The sequence below is a fragment of the Thunnus maccoyii genome, chromosome 4 (assembly GCF_910596095.1).
Source record: "Thunnus maccoyii chromosome 4, fThuMac1.1, whole genome shotgun sequence".
NCBI lineage: Eukaryota > Metazoa > Chordata > Actinopteri > Scombriformes > Scombridae > Thunnus > Thunnus maccoyii.
In genome coordinates this window covers 23,347,385-23,372,717 of record NC_056536.1, presented here as the reverse complement: position 1 = coordinate 23,372,717, position 25,333 = coordinate 23,347,385, and the positions used below count along the sequence as shown (strand labels likewise).

Here is a 25,333-nt window from a genome sequence, read left to right as displayed (position 1 = left end):
TATCCCTGGGGGTCCCCGGCATGGTTCTAAGTCGTCGATATTTTTATATGTCTTATATGTCTTTTATATGTCTAGCTCTTATAGGCAACAAGAAGGTCTGTTCTTAGATACCATTAACCCCAGTGGCCATAAAAATATAAATCATTGTACAATGTTAGGCACACTAATGCAAAAGCCCTGCTATAAATACAGTGTTTGTGACTCTCCCACTAATGTTGAGGTTCTGTTAAGGCTATTTCACAGAGCTGTTGATGTACATGGTAAATATTATGCTTTGATTCATTGTTTGTGGTGGTGTTGTATGTTAAATATTAGACCCAGAACACTATTTCTCCACCACAGGTTTATTTTCTGTGGGTATGTTTTTTCACTTGCATGTCACCTAAAAGGCAAACCAAGTCAGTTACCAGTTAATAAGTCATTTGGTGGTGGTATTATGTTTCCTTTAAAGGTCCAATATACAACATTCAGCCCCACTAGATGTCAGTAAACAACTATTTGCTGTGTAAAGATATAGTGGAGTAATGGTGTCCTGAGCAGAGAATGAAGTCACACTCTGTGTATGTTGTAATCATGTGAATGTTAGTGCATGTGAGTCCCTCCCTGTCCCCCCCGCATCCATTTTCAACATGGCGGTCGGGTCACAAACCTTTTCAGATTACAGCTAAACAGTACACTAAAATATGCTTCTAAAAACATTTAGAAATAGGCAATGCAATAACAGAATTTTGATCATCGTGCCTAGTTTGACAGTTTGATCTGAGTTTTGTGAGCTGTTGGTTCAGGGGCTGCTTTCTTTTTTTCCCCAACTACTTTGAGTAAATGACGTGCACAGTTGTTTTGGTCTGAGATGCTAGTGCTAGTGTGACATTTAGAGGGGCTGAATGACATATATTGCGCCTTTAACATAACGGTTGTAATTATCTCCAAAAAATCTTATGTGTCCGAAGTCGGCACAGTTATGTTAACTTAAAATTCACAGAGAAAACTGTAGGAGAACATGACGATGCTGACCCAACTAACGTCAGTAACCTTAACAGTTAATTGAAGTTTTGTTTTGGGATACAGGGGCATTATAATCCATTTAACAAACAAAGCTTTAGCAAAATACGCTAGTGAAACCAGTCATGCTACAGTGGGTTGTTGTTGGAACATCAAGTAGCTAGCTAATCTTTTGCGTCCTAAATTGGATCCCTTAACATGACCATTCAACCATATCAGTTACCAGCTGTTGGGGAAACTACTTTAAAACTTTAGTTTACCAAACTACCAGCTATTTCACAATGAAATGTAGTTAAACTACATACAAACGTCACTCTGGAATCTCATATTGTTACACAGAGGTACAACTGGACTGACATTGAGTAAAGAATAGTGTAGGTGTGTTTGATTTAGGGACTAGGGCAGGCTAATCCTCACTTAGGATGTGTTTTAAGGAGAGGATAGGAGTTGAAGTGGAGTCAGGAAAATGCTAAATTTCTAGGAAAATTCATATAGTGAGAATACTAATACTAATACGTACTTTGTAATAACTACCTAAACTACATGACCCAAAGTATAACTACTGAAAAAGCTACTGAGATTTGAATGTAGTTACCACCCAACTACTGCAAATTGTAGTTAAACTAGTAATTGAACTACATGTAGTTAACAGTGTCAGCTGCAATTTACAGTTTAGCCCTGAACAACATCCCAGCTCACTCGAACTAAATATAACCCTTTCTCATTTTGGGCGCTAGAGGTCAGTATGAGACAAACTGGGGATAGCAGGACCTACGAAGCCCTCCCTTTCTTACTTCAGTGGTTAACACCAGTGAAACGTGACACAAGCTCACGTATACAGTATAACGGAAATGACAACGAGACATATATGCATTATCATAAAGAGAATCGTCATCGGTATTAGCATCAGCCCGGCTAGCTCAGTCGGTAGAGCATGAGACTCTTAATCTCAGGGTCGTGGGTTCGAGCCCCACGTTGGGCGCACATACTTTTTCTCCCGCAGGCTTAATTTGATTGTGAATGATTAAGGGGAATAAGTGGGCAATGTGTAGGATGTTTTATAACAGAAATAAAACTATGGTAACAAAATTCAACACTGTTCAGTTTCTGTGAGTATGGTTAGAATAGTTAATGTTGGTATTTGATTGCGTTATATTGGCCGATTTTTTTTCATTTTTATGGCACCCGCATATGCCTCTATTGAGAATTAAAATGGTGACGGCTTTCAATATAATGAAGTCTAATACAGTTCCTCTGGTGAAAAATGCACACTGTGGCCAAACATGTATAGTGTAATACTATAACATTATTTCTTTGACAATGTGTTATAATGTGTTCATTTTAGATGCTATGGTTTATTTGCTCGTGGTGTTTTACTGTACTGCATTACATTTAACATTTTTTCTAATATTTGGACACCACATTTACATCTACTGTAGAATAAAAGAAAGAAACACCTTCCAATATTATGCAGCTCAGTATATCACTATAAATTACAGCCTTACAAATGACCGTAGAGTTGAGTCAACCACTGACATAGTCTCAGCTAAACAGGAGCATTATAAATGTCCCCAAAATTGTCTTTATGGCAGGATCATTATGTAGTATTTCAATACATTATATATGTTCTTCTATTTGTCCATTCATTGAGTCTGTCAATGTGCCCCAAGTGTCAAAAGGAAACCAAAACTGGTGCTTTATCCACCTGTGTTTAATTATTAATGATAACTGTTAGAGCACAGGCGTGAGGAAAAAACCTTACACACACTTAATATAATGTGCCTTCAGTGCTTTTCAAATCACTCTCCAATTTTAGTAGATCTTCTTATGGAGGAGGAGCAGGGTTTTGTTTTTTATATTTACTACAGTTGGCTAGACACAAGCTTAAGGGCCATTATATATTAAGGTTATTACAGTAATGTGTGACATAAAAAGGCTAAACCTCTAACCCTGTATTGCTTTTCAGTCTTTTACAACATATTACCCACATCAAAGTGATTTCATTGTATTATTTCACAGTTTAACTGTTTAATCTTTGTCTTTTTTGCAGATTGAATCGCCTAAATAGGTGAAGAGCTATAGCCTCTTTTCTCTGGAAATGGCCAAGAGGGAGGGAGGAGTTTAAACAAAGGCCCTCTCCACATAAAAAAATGCAGGCTTGTGCAGAGAAGCCATGGTGTCCTGCTCCTCACTCTACATGCTGCCATTTCTACTTCTAAAGCCTTCAAATGAGACAACTACCGCCAGATTCTACTCTTGGAAGCTTCAAAACGTTGTTATACAGGGTTTGTATGTCAAAAATACTCATATTAATCACGTTATTTCATGGTTTTAGGCCTAGCTCCGTGCTTATTTTTCTCTCCCTGTCTCTGACACTCACAGTGCTGCCCCTGCCTGCAGTGAACAAAGATAATTACTCAGGAAACATTTCGGCCAATCAGACGCGGCCTTGCATCTAGCCTGTGAGGGAAGCGACCAGTCAGGATCTGGCTAACATCACCGGGGCCTGATCGCCTTGCCTGAAGAGCGGAGCCTTCCCCGGCTGAGGGCTGAGAGTGTCCTCCATGTTTTATAAGTGTTGACATAACAGTGTGTCAGGCAGCCATGCATCCACAGAGGTAAGCTCTGTCTTTTTTATCTCAACTCTCTGATAACAACATGGCTTCCTTCTTGTTGTTGTGGTGACTGTTGGTTTCTAATGATGAATGTGCACACCAAAAAATCAGTTTAGTGTGCAGGAGCAGGAGGAGGAGGAGGAGCTGGGGTGGATTGGAGGCCTCGCCAGGCCTCTCTGCTCCACAGTGCTGAGGGTGGGGGGTTGGGTAACGACTCTCACCCTTGCTCTCTATCTGTGTCTCAGGGTCACATGGGTGCCCCAGACAACCAGGCTGCCATACAGGAGGCAGAGTGGACCATGGCAAATCCTTTTCCTTTTTTATAATGCAAAAGAGAGTTAGATTTAAAAATGGCACCCACATCTCCTTTCTGTTGTGGCAGTCTTGTGTTGTAGCCTGGCAGAGAAAGAATGGGGGATGGGCAATAGAGGTAGAGGAGGAGGGGTGGGGGGGTATTATGTACCCTTTGTAAGTAGATTGGCTCTGTGTTGTGTGTCATGCCAGGCAGGGGAATAGACACGGGGGGCAACAGATGTGCTTGTAAAGAGGACGAGGAGCACAGGATATGACTGAATACTATTTTTCTGATTACTATGTTTCTTATATACATACAGTGGGGTCCAAAAGTATATGTGTATGTGTATATATATATGTGTGTATGATTCTGCAACTGAAGAAAACTCTTTACCTCGATACAAATGACAAAACTATACAGAGGCTGGAGTTTCTACACTACATATTTGTCACACATGAAACAAACCTCTTGTCACAGGTGTTTTCTCTTAAAATTCCCCCTGTCTAATCTCTACAAGTAAGATGTCGAGACACAGGTTACTTCTATTTACAACCACAGGCCTTGCGTTTACAGCCAGGGCTGTACAGCACTGTGGTGAAACTGCTTCCTCCACTCTCTGATCCTCAGACAGTGGCCATTTTGTGTTTTAGAGAGCTCTCCTTCATAGTTTCGTCTTTCAGTCTCTTCACAGATCAGTCAGCAGGACAGCAAATCAACCTGAGACTTTACCTCGTTTTTAGGTGACGTGTGTGTATATAGTTTCTTGGCAAATGCCTGAGAGTATTTAAAAGGCGGTGCTGTGTTTAACTCCTGTCTGTTGTTTACTTTGTCTTCTCCTCTCCCTCATGGTTTTCTGGGTTTTTCCAGTTTTTACACATAACAGACATGTCATTGATACATAAGAGACAGATACAAAACCGTAGGTTTCATCTGTTTTTTGAGGAAAGAAATCTACACATAGACAAGATGTATGAAAAAACACACAAACAGAACATGGTTAGAACACAGACTGTACATTGTGTTACATCATGTAGCACCATTTTAGCCGTCTCAACTGCGTGGGGGAGACAAAGAGTGTTGCCTTACTACATGTGGCCTGACACAAGGCATGTTTCATCTACTCGACAGCCAGTCGTAGAAACGTTACACTCGGTATTTCCTTTTTAAACTAATGGCCTGTGTGCTCTCTTTTAAAAACCAAAACCAAAAGTTAAATTCTATGACTGAATAGGTATGAGCTACTTCACAGGGCTTAAGTCAGCCTGTAATATAAATGTTACACTGATAGTTTGAAATGTCAGCAATGTGTAACGTTCACGGTGATGGGAACAAATCATCTGGGCCTCTCTCCGAGGCAATGTAGCCTCTGAACGAGACAGGAATTATGCATCAGAACCACAAATATAATCTCCCAAAACGCCTTTTTCATTTCCTCTCTGGTTTATATTGCCGTAATCAAGAAGGGCAAGATATAATTGAAGAAAATAAACCTTTCTAATGCAGGGGGAAATCTCTGCATTGCAGCAAAAATGCTTTTTAAGAAGGAAGAGGGGAGCCTGCACACTGTGATCCGTGTGGCATAGCTCAGCCGACCAATAATGTTCCACCCTGTTGGCCCTCCAGCCAATTGCAGCTGCAGTTGAGGTTAAAGATTGACAATCAGAGGGAGAGCAGCAGCGAGAAGGGCCTTCTGGAAAATTCCACAGCCATCTTTGATTCAACCTTTACAGCCTTATAAAAAATCCAGGTCAAAATTTTCTTTTATTTAGGATATTCTGTGCATACTAGCAGTGTACTTTATTTGCTGATTAAGTGCTGAGACATTGTTTTAACATTGTAAAGGAGGCATGCTAAAATAGACATTAATGTTTAAAATCATTATTTTCTTTAAATGTAGACAGGCTTGACCAGGAATGTAAACCTTATCCTTTTTATTTATTCTGTTTTTTGTTGATGTCAGGAAAAGCAAAAGCTAATAGTATGCATTTCTTCATTTGTCTGCATGTGTTTTTTGGTCTTGTGAAAGCTCAGTGTGTCTCTTGTCATTTGGTTAGAGAGGTTTCATAATACAAACCTAATAATCTCTCTCGGGTTTTGTGTAGCAGGGTAAGTAGGATGTTTTTTCAGTCAATGGTGTTAATCCCAAGTGTCTTCAATAACAGTTCCAGTGGAAAGAGTACAATATGATTTTTGCATCGAATGCCTTTTCCTGGATTGTCACACAGAGAGGCCACTTCTTCAGATATCTGAAGAATCTGAAGTATAAAACCTGCGCACTGTTTTTAGGTATAGAGAATAGCTTTGCCAGAAACAGAGTGTGGTTTCACAGTGATGGTCTGTTTCCTTAAAATGAAATCAAATTATTCTATGACAGCAGTATTCATAGTGAAGGAGGGAAGGGAAGACTGGATACATTAAAAAAAAAAAAAAGAAAAAAGATAACTGCTCCTCACTGGATTTTCTTGTGTCTCCCTCTTCTCCTGTATCTCTATGATAAGCTGTGAAGGTCTGTCTTGACATAACAGTTTTTTTTTTAAAAATGTTGGACTGTAATCTCCACAGATCTCTCTGGTCCTCCTGCATGGATGTGCCAGTGCCTGAGTCTGAGCCTCGGAGTGGGGGATGGGGGAGAGGGGGGAGGGGAGCAAGCTGTGGCCTCCATTTTCTGTGACGAGAAAACCCTGCTCGTCTCTCACAGGAGTGGAATCTAAAGGCATTGAGTCAGTGTTGTCTCCTTTTTGTCCATCAGGTACTACTTGAAGAGGGGAATACTGTCAGTTTTCTTGAGCCTGGGTCTCTCTGGAATATATCCCAGAATCTGCTGAGGATTTATTTGCCTAACTCTCCTTGTGTGATGGATCATAGCTGCTGATCTGAGAGTGCCCTTTGGATCAGCACACGTTTTTACTACTGGTCAACCCGTCTTCCTGCTAGTTGCAGCAATGTCTTGTCATTGCTATTAAGTGTGTATATGGGGTTGTGGCCCTTTGTTCAGCACTTCTTCAGCTGCCTGCTGATGGTGAATATTCTCTCTTTTCAGGGCTTTAGTACACGTTGCAGTACTACTTTGCTAACGTTTTCTTATTTTCATGTGGGCCTCGTTTGTTCACTCAGTCCGGAAGAGGAAGGCCCCGGAGGGGTTGGGGTGGGTGTGTGTGTATGTGTGTGTGTGTGTAGTGTGTGAGTGACTGTTGGCAGGCTGAAACAAGATACCCATGTGCCATGTTTTTAAAGAAACTCTGCTCAACCCATGTGTGTCATTTTTGAGATGACGCAAGTTATGATGCGTGAATATGAAGTTTCAGTTTGACAAGCTGTCTACGGTTGTCAGTTTGAATGTCTGAAAGAACGAAGGAATGTCTTTTAGCCTCGATTATCTTGAGCTACCGACGATTTTTAGTCTGTGTAAAAGTTCTGTATTGTGAAACAAACATCAAGGTTGACTTTAAATGAGTGTGTCTAATAGATGATGTGATCACATCTTATCCCCTTTAGAGTCGTTTTTGTTCTGATTCACTAAACCTGTTAGTTCAGTGAATTGACATTTGATCAACTTTGTGTGGAATGTCTCTTTAAGGGTGGAGGAGGGGACATGAAGAACATTCCTTTACTTTCAGTAGAGAGGGAAAAAAAAGAAGCTTATCCCACAAATGTGGTTGACCTTTGAGTTGTAGCCTGTAAACCCGTCATCCTAGCTGGTAACTAGAGCTGCAGCCAATGCTATGAACTGGTCAAGTGTGTGACCTGTCAGGGGTCCTTGGGAGGGTTTTCTTCTTGGGGCTTGTGAATAAAGACTACATCCTTGGAACGAGGCCCTCTGTTGCTCTGACAAAGGAGGAGCCAAACACTCAAAGACCTTCATTTATCGCCAAGCCCCCTTTATTCTCGTCCTTTTTTTTTCTCTCAGAGGAAATAAGATGAGAGCAGAAGCGGAGACTTGGGGAATCAGGCTTTTCCAGTGATAAATGTGTGTGTTGGAGAGGATTTATTCTTTTGGCTTTTGGATCGATGATTGTTGTCCTGTTTACATCAGTAATATTTAATACAGCAGTAAAACATTTATGATTTGAGAAATGCACAAAATGCTCATGTTACTCCACAATTATATATATTAATATATCTTTAAATTAAAATATGTGGCCACAAAGTTACAGATGAGGTGATGCACAATGATGACTTTGAGCGGCAGAGCTTCTTTAAAAATGCCTGTGATGAAGATTTAGGCCAAAAATATTGAGACAGACCTGCGTTTGAAGCTTATTAGATGGATCTCTTGCTATTGGTTTCCAAGAATGGGCCCAAATCCTTTGAGGGTACCCTGTTGTTACTGAAGGGGCTTGAGAGGTGTCAGAAACATATACTGTTCATCGCCATGAGATGCTCTCCCTCCAGCAGTACAGACCAATTCCCTCTTGCTTTCTTCTTACTATAGGACTATAGGATATTTACAGTTTGTCATCAACAAAGCGCAGCGCAAAGATCAGGACCTAGTCGGATTAAAATATCACAGCTGCAATATCTTCTGAAGGACGGAGGTGCAGGGTAATGTCAGCTAAACGGCCCTATGTGTTGTTGTGAATATCAACTTGTGCTTAGCGGAGAGGAGCGTTGCCATGGTGATACCAATTTCTCTCTTGGAATATAAAGAACATAGTCAGACTCATTTGTCACTGATGATATGGACAGGATTTGAACTTTGTAACACAATGTCAGAGCGATACTGAAATCAAATGAAAACTATAACAATGGAAACCTGCAAAGTCCCTATTGACAGATCCTCTGGGACCCTGGTGCCCTAGGTGGTGTTCCACTTGTTTACTGTTATGCTGATGTGGTTTCTGAACACCCTTTCTGACTTTGTGTTTGCCTCTCTTTCTGTGTTTCTGTGTGCTCTTGTTCTATGCTGCTGCAGTCTGGCTGAGGAGGAGATAAAGACAGAGTCTGATGTGGTAGAGGGGATGGATGCGTCTGTACGATCCAAAGGTAAGTCTCTAAGGCCGAGTGCCTCACATTAAGAGTCAAACATCTTCGGGTGGATTCGTTTCAGAGAATGTGAAGGTTATTTACTCCATGTTTCGAGAGCAGTCTAATGCATTTTGTTAGTCTCTTAGGACTACAAAGATAATCCATCATGCTTGGCTGCCTTGCCTGTTTAGAATTTGTATCAATAGTATCAACACAGAGTCTAGTTAGTTTAGAAGAAGCCCTCTGGCTATTTGTTACTATCAAGTGTTAATATATTCTATATAAGTGGTGTTTTCAACAATTGCTTTTTATATCAGTGTGATTGCTGTCTGTATTAGATGTTGATGTTACCAGGATGACAGAATATTAAAAACTGAACACTGCATCTGACTGCATTGGATTGTTTAGCTGAAAACTGAATTTCTTCAATTTGCCTTTCTTCATTGGTTGAGAATGTAGGATGGAAATGGTGTAGTATGGTGTCTTGATTGTTTTCCTCCTCTTGATTTCCTCTAGGACTAGCTAAATTAGTCTCATAGCACCCCAGTCTTTAAATCTTCTAAGGCTTGTGTAATGTGCTGGACATGGGTACAGAGAATAATACAAGCCCTGTCTCCTGTGATTTGATGACCTGATTGTCTCTCTGCGTCCAGTCCCTGATCCACCAGGGTCAACAGAACGACCACTGGCACCACAGAAGAGAAAGGTGTCGAGTCCCACCCATTCCTCCAATGGACACTCTCCCTCAGACACCTCCCCCAGCCCACTCAAGAAAAAGAAGAAGCCTGGGGCTGTCAACAACAACAACAAAGACCAGGTAAGGGGGGCAGTATACTCATATGAGAATCTGGCGTGTTCTCATGGGGGTAAATGTCAGTGTCCTTCCACACTAGAGGTTGGAGTTTTTAAAGGAGATGACACCAAGAGTAATACTCACGGTGAAATCCAAAACAAATTGCTTATTCTTCTATCGAATTACATGGAAAAAGCAATGAATCATTACAAAGAAATTCCAGGCCTGCCCACACTGGAAACACTGGTCACAAACACACCTTATTGCCTTCAAGAGCACGCCAATTTTGATTTTATCTGTATTATACTGCTAACTTAAAAATGGACAAATATGAATGGGTGTGAACTACTGTGAGAGTGGATATATCTTGTTGTGATAGATATCTTGTGTAGGTTTGGAGCAGTGACATGAAAGAATGGTCAACTCAGTTAACTTTATTATTTGTTAATACATTTTGCACTTTTGTGTTTTTCGATTATGACTTCTGAACTGTGATAATCACCTTTGGTCATGTATACCTTGCTGTTTTACTGAATATAAGTGTTATGCATTCTTATCTGATTGTTATCCATATATTTATCTTAGCTGCTTGCCATGTTAATGTCGTGCTGAGCGATTCCCTTTTGCCCTTTAGTCCCATGTTGACCTTGCATGATATAAAAAGATAATTCTAGATAAGTTTAGATTATGTGCTTTGGTTCTCTGGAAGGCGTCAAATGAGCTGCAGTTGGACTTTAACACTGCTAATGATCAGTTAATACCCATGTCAGTGAAAAAGGGTTTTGTTTAAAGCTCTCCTTATTAAGTATAAGCTCATGTGGTCTAAGTTCAAGCTTATTTGGACTGAAACATCATCTTGAGCTGTGAAACCAGATGCATCGGCCTCTATTCATCCATCAAGTTGGGTACCTACCAGAGAACCATATCATGCATTGTGTCTGCTCTCAGTTGAAAGATGAGCTACTTAGTTGTAACATAAAAAGAACCACACTTGTGCTTAAGCTCACACCCTAAACCTGTTGGGTTAGTCTTGTTTGACTCACAGTTGAAGCAGTCACATGACCAGATGTTCACGTAGTTTATTTATTTGCTTAGAAAACGTCTTGTGTTGGGTTTATTGCCTTTAATGCCCTCTATGCTGCTTACCCTGCTTACCCCACCGTATTGCTGCCTTGTTTCTGTTGCACTGCACCTTTTTGTGTTCCTGCGTGTTTTTTGAAACCTGCCCCCCTGTTTCTCTTGCCTGCATTTCAGTCAGAGCTAAGACATGGTCCCTTTTACTATATGAAGCAGCCAGCACTCACCACAGACCCTGTTGATGTTGTACCGCAGGACGGGAGGAATGACTTCTACTGCTGGCTGTGCCACCGCGAGGGCCAGGTGCTCTGCTGTGAGCTCTGCCCCAGGGTGTACCACGCCAAGTGCCTCAAACTACCAGCCGAGCCTGAGGGCGACTGGTTCTGTCCAGAGTGTGAGGTATCTCGCTGAAGACACATTTATGTGTGTGGGTGTACACGAATGATGTGCACGATTGTGGGACTCACGGCACAATCTCAATTGTTGTTGAGAAAAGGGGTGTCAGACTATGTTCCATATGAGCCAGAGATGAGGAACAAATCAGTGAAATCGCCTGTTTTAGTCTGCGGTTGATCCAAAACTCTGCAGACTCTTGGCCCTCAATGGCACATGTTGTGACACCCCTGCAAGTGTAACTGTATTGCGCTATACGCTTGATAGATGTTAGACAATTAAAGTTTTGATCCGTTTCGTTACATTTTAGGAAATTTAGTATGCACTTCTGTGCAAGTGGCACAATTTTGAACATTTGTACAAGCTAAGTTAAAAAAACCCCCCCAGCAGATTATGTAAAGTCTTCGAAAGTTAAGATCTGTCCTTTTGCTTGATGTTTATTTTCATTAATGACATTAATAATGACATTTTTGTTGTTGTTGTTGTTGTTGCAGAAAATAACAGTTGCTGAATGCATTGAAACCCAGAGCAAGGCAATGACAATGCTGACAATAGACCAACTCTCCTACTTGCTCAAATTCGCACTCCAAAAGATTAAACAGCCAGGGGTGAGTCCTTTTAAAGATGCTGATTTAATAACTGCCCTATAATCTTTCTATGTCTAACAAAGGGTTTTAAAAATTAAACGCAAAGGTCTTGAAAATCTATCCAGGAAAGTAGAGATCTGTCTGACATATCTGTTTCTCTTTCTTTTTTTTATATTTGTCTAAACTGAGCAGACAGAGCCTTTTCAGAAGCCTGTGTCTCTGGAACAGCACCCGGATTATGCAGAGTACATCTTCCACCCCATGGACTTGTGTACTTTAGAGAAGGTACCAAAATGTATTTTATTTTACTCACATAAAAACAGAACCCACAAAGTCTTTAAAAGTGCTGAACGTAGGCAAAAAATGTTGGAATGAGCAAGAGAGGAAAAAATGCCTTAACGAGCCTCAATGAGTGGCCCCCTGAATGTCAGATTTACAACTCTGGGGCACATTAAGGATGAATGTTGCATATAAAAACATGCAGACAGACCTAAGCACATGTGAGGCTGCAGAAAACTAGGAGAGGTACAATCATATGTGTAGAACATGTAAACAGATGATTATTTTCATTTAAGTGTCTCATTTTTAATTTTATTATCTTCTCTTTTTGATAGAATATCAAAAAGAAAATGTATGGCTGCACGGAAGCCTTTCTTGCTGATATGAAATGGATCTTACACAACTGCATCATCTATAATGGAGGTAGGCCTCTTTGATATATATTCACAATCACCCTACTGCTAAGTAAAGAAAGAAAATGTTAAATAAGCTTGTAACTTTATTCCAGGTAATCACAAGTTAACAGCAACTGCGAAAGTCATTGTCAAGATCTGTGAACATGAGGTAAAGAAGCTTTACTAACTTCATAATGGCAAAGTTTCTGTGTGGGTCCAATCTGTGAATGAATTATAACTTTTTCATTCAATATTCATTTTTAGATGAATGAGATTGAGGTGTGTCCAGAGTGCTACCTGTCCTCATGCCAAAAAAGGGACAACTGGTTTTGTGAGCCTTGTGTAGGTCTTTACATGACTTTAAACCAGATACCACATTTAAACAATGTTTGTTAGATTTTAGATCTGTGAAGCACTGAATTATTTTGTTTTGTCCCCAATAGAGTCAACCTCACCCCCTGGTCTGGGCTAAGCTAAAGGGCTTTCCCTTCTGGCCAGCAAAAGCACTTCGGGAAAAGGACGGGCAGGTAGATGCACGATTCTTTGGACAACATGACAGGTGAGATAAGATTGTGGGTGCAGTGGCTGCTTGGGTTATTACAGCAAAATATAGTCAAGACTAGTCTCCTGGGTTGTTTATAATTTGTTTTGTTTTATTTTGCTTTTGTGCTGTGCTTTTATGCAGGGCCTGGGTCCCCATCAACAACTGCTACCTCATGTCCAAAGAGATCCCTTTCTCTGTAAAGAAGACAAAGAGCATTTTCAACAGTGCCATGCAAGAGATGGAGGTCTATGTGGAAAACATTCGCAAGAAATTTGGGGTTTTCAACTATGCACCCTTCCGCACTCCCTACACACCCAACAACCAGCTGCAGATGCTACTGGACCCCTCCAACCCCAGTGCTGGCACAGTGAAAACAGAGAAACCTGATAAACTTCGCTTCAACTTTGATATAACCGCATCTCCAAAGATGGTCCTCAGCAAGAGTTCCACACCCAGTAGTATGAGTCGGAGGGTCTCAATGACAGACATGCCACGGTCTCCTATGAGCACCAACTCCTCGGTTCACACAGGATCTGATGGGGAGCAGGATATGGAAAAGGCTAGCAGGAATTCTGCCTTCCACTATAGCACTGGAGAGGAATCAATGGACTGTACTGGTAAATGTTTAACTTTACAACACTCTGGCTGTGTTTCCCTGAGTGAAGTGATGCCATTTAAAAAAACATTAACCTGAATGTGCAAAGCAAAATAATTAAGCTTAGAATTTTTGTTTTTCTGTAATTACAGCATCTCCTGTCTCAGGGAAGATGGGTCCTGCAGGCAGCTTGACAGGCAGCCCAAAACCCTTTAACCCTGGATTGGTGCCCAAGCAGGAGAGGACTGCAGCCACAGGGGGCATCCTTAATCTCAACCTTGGTCAGTACCAGCAGCACAAATATATGTATTTATGTTGTCATGGCTACTAATAATCAACATCATTATGTAAGCTGATACTGCCAAGAGAAATATCAGTAATTGTATGTTAACCCATACAAACCGGCAGCTCTAACAATCATACTGCCTAATATTCGTTCTCTGGACAGCAAAATTGATTATATAACTCCCCCATCAGTGCTGGTCATTCGTTGACATGCGAGAGCTGTCTACATCAAACTGAGACATGTACTTTTCTCTCTAAATGCATTTTAATACACTGTGCTGCTAACTTCTTGCTCTTTTTTTTGTTTTTGTTTTCTCTTGGGATTTATGTTTTTATCTTTTTTTTTTAATGGAATTTTTAGATAAACAGTATATCTTTGTTTCTGTTGTTGTTGCACTGCTGTGGGCTGGGAGGAACAGCATTTTGTTTTTTCGTGTATGCAAATACACAAGAAAATGACAAACTGAATCTTGAATCTTTGGAAAAATTAAACATTGACCTGTTCCTTTCAGACCGAGTGAAGGCTGAGATGGATCTGAAGGAGCTGAGTGAGACCGTACAACAACAACAGCACCAACAACAACAGGGAGCATCAGCTGCCCTCCCGACTCCAAAGAGACCCATCAGGAGCCTGGACAAGACTATTGAAAGCTGCAAGGCACAGCTCGGTATATACACAATTACACAATTATTATTAATGTCATGTAATTTTAGATTTCAGATTTTATATAAAGTCAGATTATCTTTTAATGTTATATTATCAACAATGTTTGATGTTGTGATACATTATGAAGAATTTACTCCAAATATGTGGCAGCTTAAATGTGATATTTGACAATATGTGACTGCTGCTGATTTAGGATTAGCGGTGGGGAACTGTTTTCTAAACAACTACCAAAGAAAAAGTCTTTATTCCATTTATTCTCTAAGTGACAAAAACAATCTAAAACTTTTAAAAACATGAAGAATGTATGTGTCTCCATGCAGGGATAGATGAGATTTCTGAAGATGTGTATAAAGGTGTGGATCACAGCGACACTGAGGACTCTGAGAAATCTGACTCAAGCGACAGCGAGTATCTCAGCGATGAGGAACATAAGCCAAAGAGCTCCGCCCAGGATGACAAGGACAAAGCAGACAGAAAAAGGCCCAAAGCAAGCACAAACGGAGAGAATAAGGAGGGAGTTACAGGGACAGGGGATAGAGCCACCCCTGAACCCTTGCTCAAAGAGAAGCAGGGTAGCAATGGCCCAGATAGGGAACCCCAAGACAAGGCCAAAACACCCCAGACTCAGCCCCTCAGTGACAAGCCCAAGACTACGGAGGAGGGTAGAGCAGCTGCTGCCACATCAGTGGGTGAGCAAGACTCTGATTCAGAGAGAGAGCTGGTGATTGACCTGGGGGATGAACATGGAGGCCGTGACTCTAAGAGGGCGAGAAGAGAGCCGGGGGCTTCTGCTGCCAAAACTCTCAAAGAGTCTAATGTTGCCAAGTTGGAAGGTAAGACCTTTTTGACATACACATTTTTTCTTGTGATTATCATTTGAGATAAAATAATATCCTTATGTTATGATATTTTCTCTGCCCAGGTAAACAACCTTCATCCGCTGCAGCAGTCGCACCAGCGCGGGATGCTGCCTCCAACCTGAAAGACTCCTTGCAACCTGCCATCACAGCAGCCCTCAACCTTGTTTCCACTGCAGCGTCTGGTCAGCCCAGTGCCACCTCAACTACCAGCGGCACCACCAGTGCTCCCTCTCCTGCTTCCACCTCAGTCACCACAACATCCCCAGCACCCACTGCTGTAAAGAAACAGCGCCCTCTACTGCCTAAAGAAACAGCTCAAGCTGTGCAGCGAGCAGTAGTTTGGAATCCCACCACCAAATTTCAGACGTCCTCTCAGAAGTGGCATATGCAAAAGGTGCAGAGGCAGCAGCAGCATGGAGAGCAGTCAGCAGTGCAGACACAAGCCCAGACTCAGGCGCAGACACGGAGCCCCCAGCAGCTGCAGTCACAACAGCAGAATTCCTCCTCAAGTACCCGCTATCAGACCAGACAATCGGTCAAAGGTATATACACCAGCGTAATTCATCTCAACATTAAACTTAACATAACATAAATAATTTATATTCAAAGATATTTAATTTCCCTTTTCTCCACGTTTTATACCCTGCAGGGCAACATAAAGACCCACCTCAGAATACTTCCTCATCAACAGCTGCCCAGGTCCCTTCTGGTAGCTCCTCTTCATTCATGTCAGGAGACGTGCAAATCCCTACAGTCTCAGCTGATGTGGCTGCAGACATAGCCAAATACACAAACAAAGTAAGTTAAAAATCATCAGCTCTGTGATTAAATGTGGGAAATTAGAAAAGGACTACAGTAGTTTATCATTGAGCATTATTTCTCTAGATAATAGGTCATTTTGCATTGATTATCGTGTATGTCACATACTTTTAGACAAAAGAGCGGTATAAAGAAACTTAAGGGTCCGTTTTATGAATTTATACATGCTGTTTTCACTTCTTTATTTTTAAGGAATAAAAAATAGTTATAAGTGTGCACTTATTCTAATATCACATGATTTTGGCAAAACTTTGCAGATTATGGACACAATAAAAGGGACAATGACTGAAATCTACAATGACCTTTCCAAAAGCACATCAGGAAACACAATTGCAGAGGTAAATACTGACATACAGTGGTGGTTATTAATGTGCTAACATAATACTTTGCAAGTTATAAGGGATTTTAATTTCTGTGTGTATTTTTTTTCCCCCACAGATTCGACGGTTAAGAATAGAGATTGAGAAGCTCCAGTGGCTGCATCAACAAGAGTTGTCAGAGATGAAGCACAACCTGGGTAAGTTTACTGACTCTGGGCATGTGTGTCACCACACCGCTGAGAGATGATATGTGTATCACTGCACTAGTCTTTTCATGAGTATTAAGTAAAAAAAGGATGTTTTTTTTTTTACATGTGGCATGAGTTTAAATATGTTTTTATCTGACCTTAATACAGAACTGACAATGGCAGAGATGAGGCAGAGTCTGGAGCAGGAAAGAGAACGGTTGGTGGCTGAGGTGAAAAAGCAGACGGAGTTGGAAAAGCAGCAGGCGGTGGACGAGACCAAAAAGAAACAGTGGTGCGCCAACTGCAGAAAGGAGGCCATCTTCTACTGCTGCTGGAATACCAGTTACTGTGATTACCCCTGCCAGCAAGCCCACTGGCCAGAACACATGAAGTCCTGCACGCAGTCAGGTAGCATAAACACAATCATGACACACTAATGTTTCCTGTATGTGGATTACATTTGGGTAACCTGCTTTGGTAAAGTAACTAACATTTGTTGTTTTATGTTCTGCCCTGTGTTGCACAAAGCTGTCACACAATGATTTGGTGACTGGATTGAAAATGAATTAGAAAATACAAATACTAAAGCTGCTGTTCAGCAGATTTCTAAATAATGTTGATTTTTATTTTGTTTGCTTTGAATGTAGTCTAGCAAAGATACTCAGTTGAGAAAACACACAAAAACATATTGATTTTATTTGAATAGCATTTTAAGAAGGATAGAAGGTAGCCTAAGGGCATTATTTTTTTTTGTTTTTTTTTCTCAGAGCCATCCTCAAGTTGTGTTTTCTCAGCGTGAATGCTCATAGGTATCTTGTGCCAATGTTACATATTGTGGATGAAGGACCCAGTATTTGCTCAGCAAGTACTGTGATTCAAAACTAAAATGTTTTTTCACTTGTTTCACACATGACAGTGATGTTGCATTAATAAGGAGGTAATCTGTTCTGCTATAGGAGTGTTGTACTGTAGAATATACATTATATTCTCTGCCAGTAAGACTGGTGATTCCTCAGATTATTATTGGTTTTGAGAAAATGACTGCACTCTAGTTGAGTAGTTGAGGTGTCCGACACAATTATAATCTCCTACTGATTATTCATAGAGTGTAGGATTGTTACATTTCTGATATGGTTGTTACTTTTCAAAGATAGCTGTGTCCCTGCATTCAGCAGAATTTTCTATCCACTCACAGTTGAGCCTGATGTGAGACTCATTCTTTTTCAAATGGGTTATTTGATCTCATTTCAGTGCTTTGAGACAGGCAAAAATCTTTCTGTCTCTTGACTGCATTAAAATTCTGAAGCAGTTCCTCCTCTGCTCCCACAATATTTATGCCACAATATCTTGCAATCACCACAAATACAGTCTGCTATCCCTCCTATAAACCCATCTGACATAAAGTGAAAAGTATCAAGTACGGTGTGACTTTGTAGTACCTCATTAATGTGTTTCATTGACACAAGTGGATAAACACAGTGTGCATGTTCTCACTTTATATTTTGCTTTTCCTTCCAGCCACAGCTTCACAGCAGGAGCCAGAGGCAGAGCCCAACTCGGACCCTTCAGTCAAATCGTCAGGCCACTCTCCTGCCACACAGAGCCTGCCCTCAGCAGCAGCATCCATATCAGACAAAAGCAACTCTCCTACGTATATGGACAAGAACAAGGACAGTGCTGGTGTTACTGTGACATAACTGCTACACTACACTCTTGTACATTTTGCAAGGCCGCTGTGGGGCTTGTGGCGTCAAACATGTGACGTCAAACTCGGTGCTTGAAGGCCTGCATCTCTGTGACAAATCACTTTTTTATTTTTCCATTCCCATATGCTTTTTGGACATTTTTTGGTTTTTCCATTATTCACAGTTTCCACAAGTCTGTGTTCAAGTGGATTCATCATGTGAAAGTAGTCTGTCTTGAGAAATAAAATGTGAGTCTGTCTTATCATACTGTAGTTTTATGTTATAGCTCTGTTACCACTTTGTTTCAAGTCTGAACAAGATTGTATCAACCCACACAATATTTGCTACATTAACATTTTCAATGCTGCTCTCAAGTACTTCACGGCTGTTTTTATTTTGTTGATTACTCTCCATACTATGAGACAAAAAGTTTGAAACAGCCAGCAACAGCTTATACTCTCTTATCATGGTGCCATCAGAGGTATTTTGAGTTATGCAAATTAAATCTTTGTCTGCTATGTCTGCTTCAATGTCAGTTGAGGCAATTTGAATGATGTACTTTTAGATTTCAACCATGTTCTCTTCATGTCAGCAGCAGAATTTTTGGCTCATACCAGTTTTGTATTGTAGTTCCACATTGTATAGGCCTACATTAAAAAAAGTATGTGATTTATTAAAAAAACTAAAAAATGAAACTGTACAAAGTTTTTGTAAGAAGATACCTGAACAATATTTATTGTGTTATATGTTTTTATAGTATGTTTAATGAAGTCACATTTCTATGTGTCTAAAAAAGGTTATTTGAAAATAAATGACTTCACATGAATGTCAGCGTTGAGCGAAGTCTCTGTTATCCAAAGCTGATTTAAATCCTGGTCAGACTGTGTCTCAGAACTGGGTAGGCATAAAAAGAAACTGCATTTTGGCTGGATATTATTTCCTGTGAGCATGTCTGTTTTGAGCTTGTGTCTCGTTCCTGTTTACATATTGTAAATACAATAAATGGACTCGTGAAGAAAAAATAAAAATGCTCTGATCAAGTTGGTGCATATTCGTTTAATTTGTCCTCAATCTTCCATCACAAACATAGAAAATAATTCACTCAGATTAACGTGAACGGTGCACCTTGACTGATTTATAGTGTCAGATAAATTACCACAAATTAATGATTACAGTGATGGGGGCCAACATCCAGTGTGCCCACTGTCCACACTGTCATTTTGTTAAAAAACACATTTAAAAGTTTATCTGAAGCTTAAATGAGGCTTCAGCAGTCTGATTGTGTGATATCTGCCATATTTACAGTCTTTTTAGTATAAAATCCCTCTCTGTGTTTCCTCGGACAGTATTTCCTTGTTGAGCTGCAGTGGAAGTACAGTAACAAAAAGAAGGAATTTGGCACTAAAAAGACTGTAATGTGATCTACTTGATTTGACTAATTTGGACGGCTGAAGCTTCATATTAGCTTCAGATAAACCTTTAAATAGATTTTTGCACAGAGGGAAGCTTGTGGATTTTGTCCCCCATTACTTACATAATGTGCATTATGAAGGGGATGTACTAATGGTCAGTATGAACAGGAGGAATGGTCATAGCAAGAAAAAAACATTTCAGTGCTCAGTTGACTGTTTTTTTTAAGACAGACTTGAAAAATCGTGAACGTATCCTTCAAATTATAGATCAGAGAGGTGAAGAATGAACAGGAAATCACGGTTCTTTCCTCCCGGTAGCTGTTCTCGCGAGATCACGTGTAGCAAGCCAGAGAAAATGGAAGGCTGTGCTAGCTAGCTATCTAAGCGAATCCACTCTTAACTGGAAATGTATCACTTGTATATAAGGTATGGTTTACATTTTCGTCACGGTGTTGCTGTTGCAATTGTGCTGCACAGTTTTTGAGTCGTTATCGTCGAAGACAATCGGCTGCGCAGCGTATTGCATTTATTACTGGGTAGTGTAGCAGCTAGCGGTGAGCTATATTAGCTGTAGACAACAATGTTAATCGCTGCCAGCAGAAACAAGACTCCTCTCCTCCTCTCCTCCCGTTAACTCGTTTCGTCTCTGCGCTATTACAGCTGGCTGAGGTCTGGTAATGAAAGTAGTAAGGCCCGTTGTTTCGTTCATGTGTAACTAACGAGACTGAGTTAAATTTAGAGTGCAGGTGACATTGTGGACTGCCCAATTATCACTACTGTCTATAAATCTTTGCATAAACTAATGATTTCTTCCAGACTGGTTTTGCTCTGTAAGCACGCCCAACCATAACGGTAGCATGTAAGAACAAACCCAGGCCTCAAAACAAAAGATGTATAACGTTGGATAATGTCAACACTGAGTGGATTTTGTATATAACACGACTGGATATAAACGAAAAACTCTTATTTCTATGTGTTCTCTGAGGAGCTTCAAGTGTTGTTGATTTTTACACATTTCCTGACTTAAAATTTAAATGCATAATCACGTGCAAAGAAATAAACACGTGGAAAACTATCATTACATTCCTTTACTCACCAATGAAGTGATTTAAAAATCCTAAAAGGTGCAGTAGACATGTAAAATGAGTCCCACTGTCTGTATTATTAATATTAATTGGGCAAATCAGATGAAACTGTTTCACCTTTCCTATCTTCATTTTTTAAAAATAAAAAATCCAAGTTGACTTGATTGTGCTTGAATCAGGACTTGTTCAAATAAATATAGACTTAGTTGCCAGTATTTGGGTGCACCTAACTAAAACTAGGGCAGTCCAACATAACAGTGTTAAAGAAATAAATTCTACGTTCATGACGGTTGTGATATTCAGTCTCTGTTGAATTGTTATTTGAAACATCTCTCAGTGTATTGCAATACTACTAACAGTAGTTGAGTCAAAATCTCTCAAACAGTTTCAACAAAAACTCACTATTGTAACCTTAGTGAATGTGTAATTTATTGGCTTTAGTTTTGTGGTCTTAATGTACTGGCAACTAAATACATTTGTACAAATATTAAGATGTATGAGTTTTTAAAATGACTCTTTCCGAATGGGATGGATGCAGCTGATATTGGTGATTAATTAAGGCTTTTTAGGTAGATGTTTGATGTTCATTGTTAATTTATTACTGAATGTGGATGGTTCGGTGTATTTTCTCTCCCTGATTTACCCAGGTGCACAGAAAGACAAGTGAAATGGCAGTTTGCACGTCCTGAAAACTTTTGGCTTTGGCAGGCTATTGATTAAAGATTTCAGAGGTACCTATTTTCCTGCATTTAGCCCTCACCCAACTTGTTACTGTTCCTTTTAGCTTGTATACTAACAAATTCTATCTTCTATATTTGGACAGCCTTGTTACCTATGGATGTCATTATGGACCCAATGGAAAATGACAGCATCACAGATGATAATAATTTAGGTAAAACTGATTCTGTTGTCTATGACTCACTTAAATGGGCAGACTGTTGCTATAAATGAACATGAGAGAGACTTCGGTTCTGTTTCTGTTAATCCTGTTTGCTTCTGTCTTTCTGTAGAGGAACAGCAGGGCCAGTCAAAAGGGGCAGATACGGGTGTCAGGCCGACCCTGTCACAGGTTAAAAAGTCCTGGGGCTTCAGACGGACAACCATTGCTAGAAGGGAATTCATGGACGAAGTCGGTGAACTAAGCCACAGTCCTCCACTTGTACGGAGAGGCAGAGGTCGTCGAACCAACCAGACACCCCAGACCTCTACAGACACCCGTGCTACTCAAAAAGCTACTCGGCCAGCTCGGGCTGTTATAGATGACCTGGAGTGGTCTGCCCCATCCTCACCTGTATCAGAGGAGAGCAAGCCAGCCTCAGAAGCTTCCGCAGGAGCGAGCCTTGACCCCAGCTCATGGCAGGATTTTGGGTCTGCCTTTCACACCGCCTTCTCACTGCTTGGGGGGAATGAGGACTTGTCACTGGAAATGCCAGATTCACTGGCAGCCCCAGACATTTTGGAAGCTACTGATGCCATTGAGGACCATCCTCCTCAGGCTACAGATGAATCTGAGGTGCCTGATAATATGGAATCTGCTGATGACATGGAGATTTCGCTGCCTGTTGCTCCTGATAATGTGGCAGGAGAGGAAATTGATGATGTAGTGTTGCTCTCCAGTCAAGAGGAGGACAGTGACGAAATGACTCTGTTACAGATTAAGGAGCAGCTGGCATCTAAAAGCAGGCAGGGAGACACGAGGGCTAGAGGGGGGAAAGGTGGAAGAGGAAAGGCCAGAGGAAGGGGTAGAGGCAGGGGAAGAGGTAGGGGAAAAGGCAGAGGAAGGGGCAGAGGCAGGGGAAGGGCAGTGCAGCTTGAGTCAGTCATGGCAGACGATGAGGACAATGATGAAGAGGTGATGCTCGTTAATCCAGCTGAACAGCAGCTGCAGCAGTTGCACGAGGACCAAAAAGTAAATGATCCAAACAGCCCTGTTGAAATAGACTCTGATATCACTCTGAGTCCTGCGCAACGATCAAGCTCAGACTGCATAATCATAGACACTGACTTAGACCAGATACCTGATGTAACTCCTGGCCAGTATGATGATGCACCAGAGGAGGAGGATAAGAATGTAGGAGTGTATTCAAGCATATTGGACACTGAAGGTTTTGACTCTAATGCTCTGTACTGCATCTGTCGACAAAAACACAATAAAAGGTACACACTCATTTCTGGTAACAGGATCTCTTGAGCTTAGGGGCTCTTTCGCATGTTTGCATACCTAAACCATCTGTCAGTTTCACTTCCTGCTCACTGCTGTTTGTTCACTGCTCCTAGGTTCATGATCTGCTGTGACAGTTGTCAAGAGTGGTTCCATGGCGACTGTGTCGGTATCCGTGAGACACAGGGCCGCAAGATGGAGAGGAAAGGACAAGAGTACATATGCCCCCCCTGCACTACGAAGAAGCAGAGCCAACTCCAATCTGAATCTCATACTCAGCCAGAGCCTGAGCTTAGCTTAGCCGAATGCTTGACACAAAACCCTACTGGTGAAGAAGGGGAGGGGCATGAGGAGCAGCAAGCCCTCAAGGTTAGAATTTCATTTGGACTGTCAGCGACGTCCAGATGGCTCACTGCCCTCGGTCACAACAAAATATAAATAGCTGTTCAACTTGTATGTGTCAGCTGTTAGTTTTTAGGTTGAGTATCTCTCATTCCTGTGTGACAGTAAACATTTAATTTATCATAACAGTATTATAGTTGCATTATTAGTAATTGACTGATTTGCGTGACAGAAGTCTGGTCTTTGGTTCTAAGATGATTTGAATTTGGTTTCAGGAGACTGTAGAGGTGGAGGAGGAGGAGAAGGCTCCTGCGACGAGGCCAGAGACTGAACCTGAAGTGGAGATGGAGACGGATGACTCTCATCCCCTGTGCATTGGACCTGGATGCTCCAAACGAGCTTTACCGGACTCTGTTTACTGTGGTACTGACTGCATCCTTCAGCATGCTGCCGCCACTATGAAGACACTCTCTGGCACTAAGGTGCCGAAGTCCAGAGGACGGGCGCAGAGAAAAGCTGCCACTGCCAAACCCACTGCAAAGGTAAGCAATTATAACACGGACACCGAGAAATTGAGATAGATGTTGGAGGTTGTTTTTTTCATAGACCCTTCATGTGGGTTTACTACATTTTGTTTCTGATTTAATGTGAAACAACACTGTAAAATTCAAAAATATGAAGTATTTTTTATGCTTTAGCCATGCAAATATTTTTATCACAGGGTCAGAGGTCGGGTAGGACGTCTAAGAGGTTAGCAGGAAAAGCTGAGGAAGAAGTTGAAGAGGAGGAGATGAAGGAAGATGGTGGAAGGCAGAAGGAAGCTGCGTCTCCCTTAGCCTGCGACCCCACTCTCACAGGAGTTCAGGCCACTTCAATACCATCATCTAAGTTTTACACAGCGTGTATGTACCATTCACTACTCGTACACATCCAAATCATACAGCAGGTTAAACACAAGTGCCTCTTTTGGCAGTATAGATTTTCCTCCCTCTTTTGAATTATTGCACTACGTAACACAATCATTCACAACAAGCACGCACACACACATACGCTTACATACTCTTTCTGTGGGATGACTGATAAGTAGCAGGGGTCAGCAGTGGGTAAGTATTCACTTTTATAGTTCCTTTGTTAAATCTAAATGGCCGAAATGCTGTGCTGAAATAATCTTGACTCGTCAGGATTTCAGTATTCAACTGAACACCCTCATTTAAACCGGTCTCATGTAACTGGGAACCGCTAACTAGACAACACACAGCAACTATGTGTGGGGTAGGCAGGGTGCTTTACCGCATTTGGTATCCATGTTTTGAAACACCGCTCCAATGTTCACTTTGTCTGACTTTGCAAAGGTGTCTTGCAAACTCAAAGGCTCTCACTGAAAAATACACATACTGAATTGCAGAACATGACAATCACTCCCTGGATGATGAACACAAGTTGGAATAAGTTTTAGTTGGTAAAAAGGAAGGCTTAATACAACGTTGGCAACAGTCTTTTATTCAGGAAATGTGCCTTATACTGTGAACTAGGCTGCCATTAAGTGTATCAAGAACACTTCAAGAGAAGTTTTCAGTCAAGGTTTAGAGTCTGTTTCTCACCGTAACCTGCAGTGCACATACCGTGCAAATTCTGTTGTTGCCTCTAAGTGTCTCCAAAAAGCTTTACATCAAATTTAACAACTCAAATGAGGTACTCAAAATTTTGAACCCTTTGACTCTCTTTGGCGATATGTAGATATGTATAGACCTTTTTTTTTTTTTAACAAACTGCTATTTCAAAGGTCAATAATGAAGCTTCAAGCTCAGTTGGATTTTTCAAATATTATCCTCTTGCGGTCTAGGATCTGCACACTCCATTTTATTACATACTACATATCCACACTATGAGCTGCACACTTTCCACATGCCTGAAGGAGGTCTATGCCCCAAAGCTTGTATTTATTAAAATGGAGTGCACATATCCTAAT

General features: G+C 41.0%; 2 protein-coding genes and 1 non-coding gene across 8 annotated transcripts in view; all 3 read left to right on the top strand.

The window, feature by feature from the left end:
* The first annotated feature begins 1,911 nt into the window (after positions 1-1,911).
* trnak-cuu lies at positions 1,912-1,984 on the top strand. Its single transcript has one exon. It is a non-coding gene; the product is annotated as a tRNA-Lys (tRNA).
* Positions 1,985-3,052: 1,068 nt separating this feature from the next.
* Positions 3,053-19,404, top strand: LOC121895087 (protein kinase C-binding protein 1-like). 4 transcript variants are annotated; one of them, XM_042407918.1, is made up of 21 exons: positions 3,053-3,287; positions 3,385-3,620; positions 8,825-8,895; positions 9,531-9,694; positions 10,925-11,146; positions 11,635-11,748; positions 11,920-12,012; positions 12,342-12,429; positions 12,515-12,570; positions 12,666-12,743; positions 12,845-12,960; positions 13,087-13,562; positions 13,693-13,821; positions 14,338-14,493; positions 14,813-15,325; positions 15,415-15,894; positions 16,002-16,150; positions 16,429-16,509; positions 16,610-16,688; positions 16,848-17,087; positions 18,198-19,404. In XM_042407918.1, the coding sequence occupies exons 2-21, from the start codon at positions 3,607-3,609 to the stop codon at positions 18,374-18,376; spliced, it is 3,498 nt and encodes a 1,165-aa protein (XP_042263852.1). In that variant the 5' UTR covers positions 3,053-3,287; positions 3,385-3,606; the 3' UTR covers positions 18,377-19,404. The 4 variants fall into 4 exon arrangements, with proteins under 4 accessions (XP_042263852.1, XP_042263853.1, XP_042263854.1 ...); XM_042407919.1 differs by having other exon boundaries at positions 3,053-3,291; XM_042407920.1 differs by lacking the exons at positions 3,053-3,287; positions 3,385-3,620 and adding an exon at positions 5,565-5,659.
* A 698-nt stretch (positions 19,405-20,102) lies between these two features.
* Positions 20,103-25,333, top strand: part of LOC121895086 — a 34,481-nt gene continuing 29,250 nt past the window's right edge. For 2 of the 3 annotated variants that reach the window (XM_042407917.1, XM_042407915.1), the window contains exons 1-7: positions 20,103-20,202; positions 21,509-21,592; positions 21,685-21,753; positions 21,872-23,018; positions 23,139-23,391; positions 23,640-23,906; positions 24,086-24,266. In XM_042407917.1, the coding sequence (XP_042263851.1) occupies positions 21,696-21,753; positions 21,872-23,018; positions 23,139-23,391; positions 23,640-23,906; positions 24,086-24,266 (1,906 nt within the window). In that variant the 5' untranslated portion in view covers positions 20,103-20,202; positions 21,509-21,592; positions 21,685-21,695. Of the gene's footprint in view, positions 20,203-20,393; positions 20,463-21,508; positions 21,593-21,684; positions 21,754-21,871; positions 23,019-23,138; positions 23,392-23,639; positions 23,907-24,085; positions 24,267-25,333 lie in introns of those variants that run through there. The other variant, XM_042407916.1, reaches the window with a different exon arrangement.

Bases quoted from the DNA above. Each gene is read 5' to 3' on its own strand.
- LOC121895087 (XM_042407918.1), top strand. The intron at 11,749-11,919 runs GTGAGTCCTTTT...TAAACTGAGCAG, and splicing joins AAAAGATTAAACAGCCAGGG to ACAGAGCCTTTTCAGAAGCC. The intron at 15,326-15,414 runs GTAAGACCTTTT...TTCTCTGCCCAG, and splicing joins TAATGTTGCCAAGTTGGAAG to GTAAACAACCTTCATCCGCT.